The sequence below is a fragment of the Pristiophorus japonicus genome, unplaced genomic scaffold (genome assembly GCF_044704955.1).
Source record: "Pristiophorus japonicus isolate sPriJap1 unplaced genomic scaffold, sPriJap1.hap1 HAP1_SCAFFOLD_905, whole genome shotgun sequence".
In the NCBI taxonomy this organism is placed as follows: Eukaryota; Metazoa; Chordata; class Chondrichthyes; family Pristiophoridae; genus Pristiophorus; species Pristiophorus japonicus.
Genome location: NW_027254830.1, coordinates 143,315 through 153,562, shown reverse-complemented (window position 1 = coordinate 153,562; position 10,248 = coordinate 143,315). Strand labels below are relative to the sequence as shown.

The 10,248-nt window shown below is 49.6% G+C and overlaps 1 protein-coding gene across 1 annotated transcript; it reads right to left on the bottom strand.

Moving 5' to 3' along the window:
- Positions 1-3,820: 3,820 nt before the first annotated feature.
- LOC139257741 (aldo-keto reductase family 1 member D1-like) lies at positions 3,821-7,660 on the bottom strand (the record flags this gene model as incomplete). Its single annotated transcript, XM_070874605.1, has 3 exons — positions 7,568-7,660; positions 4,855-5,022; positions 3,821-3,937 (listed from the first exon to the last, which is right to left on the bottom strand). Coding segments are annotated over exons 1-3 (378 nt in total), but the record flags the coding sequence as incomplete, so codon positions are not given.
- Between the last annotated feature and the right edge of the window lie 2,588 nt (positions 7,661-10,248).

The following is a 10,248-nucleotide window of genomic DNA, read 5'->3' as shown; positions in this document are numbered from 1 at the left end:
ACAAGCACGGGGAGCACAGTGGGGGTGGGGGAAGAACGTGGGGGGCGGGAATGTGATCCGGATGGTAGGACGGACCACGGTCTCCCAGCCCCACCCCTTTACACAACACCACGTTCTCCCTCCCCGGCCCTACATGGGCTGATTACCCAGAAAGCTCGGTGTGTATGTGGCAAGTGACATCATTGGACTGGGCGAGATCCGGATGTCACTACACTGTCACTTTTCACCAATAAACCTGTTAACAATCCGTGACCCACACTGTGCCTCATCTATGGTGGGGGGAAGGGAGAGGGGAAGGTCAGGAACTTGCTGCGGGGAAAGGTCATGTATCCATGGGGGACGGGGGCGGGAAGCATGGGCAGGGGGAGGAGGTCAGGCTCTTGGGTGGTGGGGGACGGGAGCAGGAACTTGTTTGGGGGAGTGGGAGAAGTTCTTAACCCATGAGAAGATCTTAAACCGTAAGCTCTGGAAACCCCTCCCTAAACCTCTCGACCTCTCGACCTCTCTTTCCTCCTTTCAAATGCTCTTAAAACCTACCTCTTTGACCAAGCTTTTGGTCATCTGCCCTAATTTCTTCTTACGTGGCTCGGTGTCAAATGTATCTGTTTTATCTTATAACACGGCTGTGAAGTGCCTTGGGACGGTTTACTATGTCAAAGGCGCTATCTAAATACAAGTTGTTGTTGTTGAGTGAGTCGTGTCTGTTCCAAGTGAGCTCTCTCCTGCCTGGAGTCAGCAGTCAGAATGGCTCAAATTACACTTTGCAAAGTCACTGATTACGTCGGCAGGACGGTTTCAATTACATATTCCAGAGAAACTGCTGGGTGTGTCTTGTTCTCCAAGGGGACCAATCAGCAGCACTGACCATCAAGGGGGTCCAATCAGAGCTTTAGGTGTTACAAATAAACGCGTCCTTTTTTTCACTCCGAGAGTTGTGGGGATCGGGATCGCTCTCCCTGAAAAGGTGGTGGAAGCTGGTTCCATAAATCAGTTTAAAAGGGATTTGGACAGGTGCTCGAGGATAAGGAACTTACAGGGTTACGGTCAGAAAGTGGGATGTGGGACACAGCACCATTGCTCTTTCACAGAGCCAGCACAGGCACGACGGGCCGAATGGCCTCCTCCTGTGCTGTACGTTCTATGGTTCTGTCACCTCTCTGATCAAAAGTACTTCTCTCCATACCCGCCTCACTATTAGTTCCTTTACATACTCCCCTTGAGCTCTCTATTTTAAACTGCATTGCTTCCTCATTGTGCTAAGTCAAAGGGGAATTTTAACTCTCCCTGATTGGCAGGAAAGGATTGGGGGGAGTAGTTAACATAGTGTGGCACCATTTGCCACTCTGATCTTGTCAATCTATGCCGTGAATGCTGCTGTTTTTGATAGCGGATGAGCCTTCCACCAGACTCTGGTGGGAGCCTCATTATCAAATGCCACTCGACATTTTAACCTGGCCCCGATGGGGCGCTGGCTATGCCCATCTCACTAGCTGAGCCTCGAGAAGCCAGCGAGGTCGCTAAGGTAAGTAAAAAACAAAGATTCCTTACTGGAGCCAGAAGCAGCATGACTTCTCCCCCGGGCCCCTCCAGGAAAGTGTGTGTCTCCTCTGCCCCCAGCTGGGAGAGCCTGCAAACATGCTTTATGCCGAATGGACCTGGTTCCCAGTGGCCTTCTTACACTGATGGTGGGCAACATCTCGCCCTCCGATTCTCGCCATTCCACACCACTGGTTTGCCAAGTGCTGATTTCCGCCGCACCTCACTGATCTCAGCCAGGCCTGCAGTTAGGTGCTAGAGTTCACCAGGTCTCTGTGGCTTATTGCTTCCACAGGGGGTGGTACTACTGTTGCTTAGTATCACACTCTGCCGCTTGTTTAACCATGAATAATCAGTAAACCCTCAAATCAGAATCTCCTACAAATTGGGGGCTCATGCAGTTTTGAATGAGGTGCGCATTAGTTCAGCAAACCCACGATGTTGTGTACTGTCACTGAGCTAATGGGCAGCCCAAGTTTAATTGGCGAAAGCACAACTTCCACATAGCAGCAACTGGAGCATCAGATTTGGCCAGAACACTCTGAGCTAGGAAGGTGCAAATCAGTCCCTGATCACAATCTGTACATCCCTGCTGGATTTCAGCTGAGGACACAGTTGTGTTCAGCTGTGGTGCCCTCTGTAGTTGGAGGTTCAAACCCCCTGTGCGGAGGGGAGGGGGCAGGTCGGAGGGCCTCCTCGTAGGACTGCTCCTGGGCATGGTCAAGGTGGTCATTAACCAGTCCAGGCAGCGGGCGGTCAAGGTGGTCGTTCAGCCCGACTGCCTGCGTCTCTTCTGCGGTTACATCTGAGTCAGGGTGTCCCTGGAGATGGAGCACGCGGTGTCCACCGGTACGCTCGCGGCCTTCCGCAAGAGGTGGGCGCCGGAGGGACTGGAGTGCATCATCACCCCCGGCAACCAAATTTGAATTTGATTTTATGTCCAAATGTTAATTTGTTTAAATTGCTGGTTTTTAGTGACCTCACCCCCTTTTAGCCAGGGGGCACTTGTATAATTCGTGTTTTGGTGCCCTCAAAAAATAAACCAAAAAACCAAAAAACAACAAGGGGGCACCTGAAAAGATTTTGGAGTGCCCCCCCCTTTAATCAGGGGGCACTTGATTAAAGTATTACAACAAAAATAGTTGTAGAGCTGTTATTCCAATATTGGAGGGTCAAACCTCTAATCTCAAATTGCTCTGGTTTCAGGCAGTTATGTTTGGGGTTGTCTTTCCTCAATATCAGTCTCCAAGTATTGTGGGAAGATATTGCATTAATTTGACTAGTGAGCAGCTTTATAACACATGTATTAGCAAAAACCTTATCTTCTCTCTAAGTGGAGATTTTGCTGTGTATGCAGATGGATTTTCAGCAGGCTAAAAGCTAATAAAACTCTGTCTGGATTGACTTATCATATGCTAACTTGTAACACAGCCAAGCAAATGGATTTTACAATAATTCAAAACATCTGGCAGTAAGAGGTTCTCTTTCCCCCCATGAATAATCATCATAGATGGTCCCTCGAACGTGGATGACTTGCTTCCACACGAGTTCACAGATGTTTCAATGAAGGACCCGATGTTCCAGTCCTGAACTCCAGGGGGTGGAAGATGCCTGTGAGTGGATTTTTTTAACGTGTGGTAACTGTTGCACATCAGCCATCACACGGGCTTGACAGAGCTCGGTCTTTATCCAGTGGCAAGGATTGACCAGGACGGCTGGAGACCTGCTCTGCTATTCGGACCTAGTGCGCGCACATATCACAGTGTGGGCTGGGAATAATAGAGATGTAATGTTTACAGTTTTACTTTGAAGTTTGGAGGACAAGCTGCTATAACTGGCTGGTCTTTGTAAATTATGTAATACTGAATTTGTTTTCTCTTCAAGACTGCCCCAGTAGGTAAATTCAGAACCAGAAAAATAAATATCGGGTGAGGGCAAGGAATGGCTGCTATCTGTAAGACTGTGTCTTTTAAAGAAAATGGTTTCTTATGACTTTCTCCTCAAGAAATGTTCTCCGCTTATCTACATTAATGTCAACATTTGAAGTATCTGTTACAATAAATTGCTTATTTTTGCTGTTTAAAAACCCCCAGCCTGCAGGTGCTATCTAGACTTACACATGAAGAATAGACTTTTGGATGAGGTGGCAGAGGACTGTCCTGGTGAACTGCACACCAATAAGAGGGAGCTCCATGAGGAGGGGAAGGGAATTAGAGGGGGGAGGGAGGGGAAGAGGGCTATGAAAGAGCAGCCTCTGAAACATTGTGTAAGATGCTGACTTTACCTTGAAGGCCAATGGCAGCTCAATGATGAACAGGTCCATGTAATCAAACTTTAAAAGTTTCAGCGATCTCTCCAGGAAGGGTCTGACCATCACCGGAAGGTGATAGGTGCTCCATAGCTGAAAGTTGGACTCGAAGTTAATACAACAAACTGAAACAGCATTATAATATTCAGGATTACAGAACACTGAGAGTTCTGTATTGAAGACATCACAACCTCCGATACACCAGTTATATTCACAGTTCAGTCTGAAATTGTGCTTTCACAATGCCTGGTATCAGTGCTACAGGAGAGAGATTCCCCATGCAGCTGAATCATATAGCCCCCAAAATGCCAGATTCCCCTCCCGCCCCCCTCCGCCGTGCTGAGCCGGTGTAATGTGCCTCTGGGAGAGCGAGGGGGAAGTCACAGTCCTGGCACGTGATCGCCATCCACTGTCGCCAGTAGAAAGTGCCGATGGGGTCAAGGTTGGCTGTAATACCCTCTCTCGTTGATAGGCTGCTGTCTCACTGTTCACATATGAGGAGTGCCCACTTGAATGAGATATGGGAGAGCTGCTCACCCTTGCACAACTGGATCTCTCTACAAATTACCGCGCACAGGAAAGGAGCGAATCTAAAGCAGATAATGATTTGTAGAAACATTAAAGGTGCTATATAAATGCAGGCTGTTATTGTTTAATATTTCTCTGCTGATTTACCATTGGTCCCTGGCGTAAGATGGAGAAATGCAGCCAGGGTTCCTGCTCCTGCTTGAGTCCTGAAGCGTGTGAGAGTGTGTACATGTTTGTGTGCATTTATGGATGTTTGTGCATATACATGCATTCACATGTATCTGCGTGTTGTGGGTTTGTGTGTACATGTGAGTGTGTGAGTGGTTGAGAGTGTAAATGTACGTTTGTGTGTGCACACGTTCACTATCTGGGCACACACGTGAAAATGGCGAGGGAGCCAAAAGCTGCAGATGTACATAAAACAGAAGCTAATCAAGAGTCAGCAGGGAGAGGAGGAGAGAGGTTCTTCAAATGTTCATTACCTTGCCACAGTAATAGATCTCGTCTCGCCTCACTGCACCATCAGCGATTTTTTCCTGAATGGCCTCTCCGATCTCATCTTCATTACCGTACATCCATGCTCCATCAAAGTGGCGATAACCCACATCGATCGCTACTTTCATTGCATGGTAACACGCATCATGGGCAGTCTGTTAAAAAAGGAATGTATCAGCAAAACAGAAGACAAAACTGTTTCAAACCTAGAGCTCAGTGTATTGTTACTTTAAAAAAAAGTACCCCCCCTCTCCCCCCCCCCCCCCCCAGGGTGTAGTGGGTGACAGCACCCACTACAGAAATGAACCCCATCTGTATGCTTTATGGCCTTATCAACTTGCGTTGCTACTTTTAGCTATTCATGTACTTGTATTCTCAGATTGCTCCCTCTGGTGGCCCCGGCCTGCTGATGGTCTTGCAGGCTGGGACCGTGCCGATTTACATCAGTGGGCCGGGGCCATTGGAGGGAGCAGCGTGTGGCGGTATACCACTGCAGGGAGCAGCGCAGGAGGGCGATGGCTGACTGCAGTGAGGGCAGGTACAGCAGGAGCGGTGAGGTCGGGGTGAAGGAGCGGCGAGAGATTGTAGAGGGACGTGATCGGGGTCCAGGAGAGGCACGAGTTCGGGGCCCAGAAGAGGCGAGGGTCCTGGGGCAGCACAGGCCAGCCCACACTGCGATATGTGTGCACGCTCGGTCCGTGCAGCAGAGCGGTCTCCAGTCGTCTTAGTTAACCCTTGCCACTGGACCAAGACCTAGCTCTGTCAAGCCCGTGTGGTGGCTGGTGTGCAACGGCCACCACACGTTTAAAAAATCCACGCACTGGCATCTTCCACCCTTCAGGATGTAGTTCGGGATCCGGAATATTAGGTCCTTCATTGAAACACCTGTGAACTCATCCCTTTTTGGCGTGGAAGCAAGTTATCATCACTTCGAGGGACTGCCTATGATGATGATGATGATGATTCCCAGATCGCTTTGCTCCTCTACCCCATTTAGTTTTTTTAACCTTCCAAGGAATAATTACTTTCTTATTCCTCCTCCCAAAATGAACAAGTGCATGTATGCTATATGTGCCTGTATGTATTTAATTATCTGTGTGAGTGTATATATATTGACCGCACACACACACACACAAATGCACATGCTCCACTACATTAACCTTCATTTGCCAATGTTTATGTCTTCCTATATTTTGGTGCAGTCCTCCACATTATTAGCTGTACCCCACAATTTATCAATGTCCGTATGTGTGGCTGTGTCCATACGTGTGCGTGTGTGCATGTGCATATGTACTACCATAGGGACACACCTGGCATTCAGTACATTCTCTCTCTCTGGACACACACACATGCTGTACATTCTCTATAGGGTCACAGGCAGTACACACTCTATAGGGACACAGGGAGTACACACTCTCTCTATGGGGACATAGGCAGTACACAGTTTCCATAGGGACACGGGCAGTACACACTCTCTATGGGGACACAGGCAGTACACACTCTATAGGGACACACACAGGGAGTACACACTCTCTCTTTCGGGACACAGGCAGTACACACTCTTTCTATAGGGACACAGGAAGTACACACTCTATGGGGACACAGGGAGTACACACTCTCTATGGGGACACAGGGAGTACACACTCTCTATGGGGATACAGGGAGTACACTATAAGGACACAGGCAGTACACACTCTATGGGGACACAGGCAATATGCATTCTCTCTATAGGGATACAGGGAGTACACACTCTCTCTATAGGGACACAGGCAGTACACACTATCGGGACACAGGCAGTACACACTCTTTGGGGACACAGGCAATATGCATTCTCTCGATAGGGACACAGGGAGTGCACACTCCCTCTATGGGGACACACACAGGGAGTACACACTTTCTCTATAGGGACACAGGGAGTACACACTCTATAGACACACAAACAGGGAGTACACACTCTCTCTATAGGGTCACAGACAATACACTCCCTCTATAGGGACACAGGTAATACACATTCTCTCTTTACGCACAGGGAGTACACACTCTCTCTATAGGTTCACAGGCAGTACACACTCTATAGGGACACACACAGGGAGTACACACTCTATGGGGACACAGGCAGTACACACTCTCTATCGGGACACAGGCAGTACACACTCTTTCTATAGGGACACAGGGAGTACACACTCTCTCTATAGGTACACAGGGAGTACACACTCTATAGGTACACAGGGAGTACACACTATAGGGACACAGGGAGTACACATTCTCTCTATAGGAACACAGGCAGTACACATTCTCTCTATAGGGATACAGGCAGTACACACTCTCTTTATAGGGACACACACAGGGAGTACGCACTCTCTATATGGGGACACAGGCAGTACACACTCTCTCTATAGGTACACAGGGAGTACACACTCTATGGGGACACAGGCAGTACACACTCTCTCTATAGGGACACAGACGTACACACTCTCTCTATAGGGACACAGACAGGGAGTACACACTCTCTCTATAGGGACACATGCAGTACACGCTCTCTCTGTAGGTACACAGACAGTACACACTCACTCTGTAGGCAGGTTACTGAAGTGCACCGAGTAACCACAAGGGAGCGATGTGAACCCTTTTGAGAGAGCACAATGGAGGAGTGACAGGCAAATGTTGGAGAGAAAGATTGAAAATAAGAGACATACTTACGATTTTGGGTGTAGAGAAAGTTCCCAATCCAATAATGGGAATGCTGTTTCCATCATTTAAAGGGATTCGATGATTTTGTGCTGTCAAGCTCATTTCTGTAACCTGCTCAGATAAAATATGTGAATCCAAGTCTCTCTCAAGTTTTAATAGCCAACATCCACGTGAACCACAAAGGGGAAGGGCCATCTACCTAACCATGCAACTGTTAACCCTCTGACTTCCAAACTCTCCTTACAGACTTTAAACTTATAATCAAACATCTTTTCTGAAATAAAATGAAAAATCGTTAACTGAGACCGAATATGAGAGGTCCTTATTGCTTCAGTCACATGGTACCAGAGATACACATCTGCAAACACCTTTCAGCAGGGCTCACTGGATACTGGTTAGGGCCATAGGTCGGGTAAATTTACCGTCTCACACACAAGGTGCAGGCAGATAAATAACCGGTCTTCATATTTCCAGAAAAGAAACACCGGACATGGAGTGCAATCTCTCTATAGGGTGACAACTTGACATTCAAGGGCATTACCATCACCGAATCCCCCACCGTCAACATCCTGGGGGTCACCATTGACCATAAACTTAACTGGACCAGCCACATAAATACTGTGGCAACAAGAGCAGGTCAGAGGCTGGGTATTCTGCTGTTATGTATTGTCCAGGTACATTAAATGTATAAGTACAATGGTGCGCCACAGGGGGCGCTGTGGTGAAAGTACCTGTGAGACAGAGAATAAAAGGCTGCCCACCACACCTGAGAGGCACTCTGGAGTTAGACAATAAACGACTAAGGTCACAGCAGTTACTACAACACCAGACCATGTGGAATCAGTGATTTGAGTGCTACATGCCCCACATTGGCAACGAGGAAGCGGACGAACTCCACGCAACCATGGCTACTCTGGGCTGGCTAAAGGATTTTACCGTGGGCAATGATTGGGAGGCCTTTACAGAAGGGCTCGAGTACTACTTCACAGCAAACGACCTGACGAAGGACACAGATGCACTGAGAGAAGCGTAAGGCGATATTGCTTTCCAGTTGTGGCGATGAGGTTTACTGTCTCGTCGGGGATTTGCTGGCACCCGCAAGCACCAGGCACAAGTCATATGAGGAGCTGGTCGCACTCATTCATGACCAGTTGAAACCGAAGGAGAGCATCCTCACGGTCAGATACAAATTCTACCATCACTGCAGACCCGAGGGCCAGGATGTCACCAAATATGCTGCGGACCTTAGGAGACTCGCGGCGCCGTGTGATTTTGGCGCACACCTTGACGAGGCGTTATGGGACGTTTTTGTTATGGGGATTGGCCATGAGGGTCTCCTTCACAAACTGTTAGCCACGGAACCCACAGTCATCCTGACAAAAGCCATCACCATCAGCCGGGCATATATGACCTCGACTTGCAGCACCCAGCAAATGATCCACACAGTCTCGAACCCAGCAGGCACTGTCCACAGGATAGCACCTACCACGGACAAAACTGCAGAAAGTGGCTCTGCCCGGGGCAGAGAGCATGGACCTCAGGGTCCTGGAACTCAGAGTCCGCTGAAGGGGGCCAATCAAGCAGCACCATGCTGGCGCTGTGGAGGAAGCCATGGGGCTCACCGGTGCAGGTTTGCAGAGTAAACGTGCAATACCTGCCACCTGAAAGGCCACCTTCAGCGTATGTGTAAAAGAAATCGGACTCAGCATGTGGCTGAGGAGATGCTGGATGATCCACTGTTTAGTGAGGAGCAGGCAGAAGAAGATGAGGTGTTGGGACTGTATACGTGTACCGACGATTTGCTCCCAGTGATAATGGAAGTAAAAATTGACGGAGTCCCAGTGAGTATGGCAGTGGATACGGGATCGGGTCCGTCATTGATGAGTCAGAGAACTTTTGAGAAACTGTGGGGTAACCCGGCTGCATGACCCAAGCTGGTCCCTGTCATGGCAAAGCTGCGTACCTACACCAAGGAACTGATACCTGCACATACGCTCTGCTGAGAACAGGTATCTCACGGGGGCGAGACGCACGGTTTATCTTTGTGGGTCATTGCAGGCGATGGGCCGACGTTCCTCGGCAGAAGATGGATGGGAAGGTCCGTGGGAGCTGGGAAGACTTCATTCCTCCACAGACTGCTGCTCCTCAGGTTCCCAAGAGCAGCGCTGACCGAGCTGGAGCTGCAGCCTAAATCCACACACAGGCGACAGTGGCCCAGAACTCCTGACCCCAAGTAATTCTGCAGCTTCAGCCTCCACAGACGAGCAGACCCTGGAAGAACGTGTTTGCAGGTGCGGGCCGATTGCTGGGGTGTGGGCCGGCGGGGCGCTGCGGGCGATGAGCGGGAGGTCCATCGAGGGCCGATGGATCTGGGGGGCCCACGCAGAGGAAAAGCAGGGCGGAGGTAGCAGCTGCGATGGTGACGGCCACGGCGGCCGCAGGAGGGGCGGCAAGTGCAGAGACAACGGTGGGAGCGGAGGCTGCAGCGGTGGCTGGCGTGACTCGGGAGAACGCGAGCCAGAGCGGTGGATGCGGCAGCAAGTACGGAGGGACTCACAGGGACTGTGACTGATCGAGTCCAGGGAGCCACTTCTGCCAAGCTGGGTTGCTCTGGGCCGTTTTTTTCCCTTCCTTTCTTCCTTGTCCCTTTTGTTCTTTCTTTGCCAGTGAGCTCAAGATGGTGGTGAGCC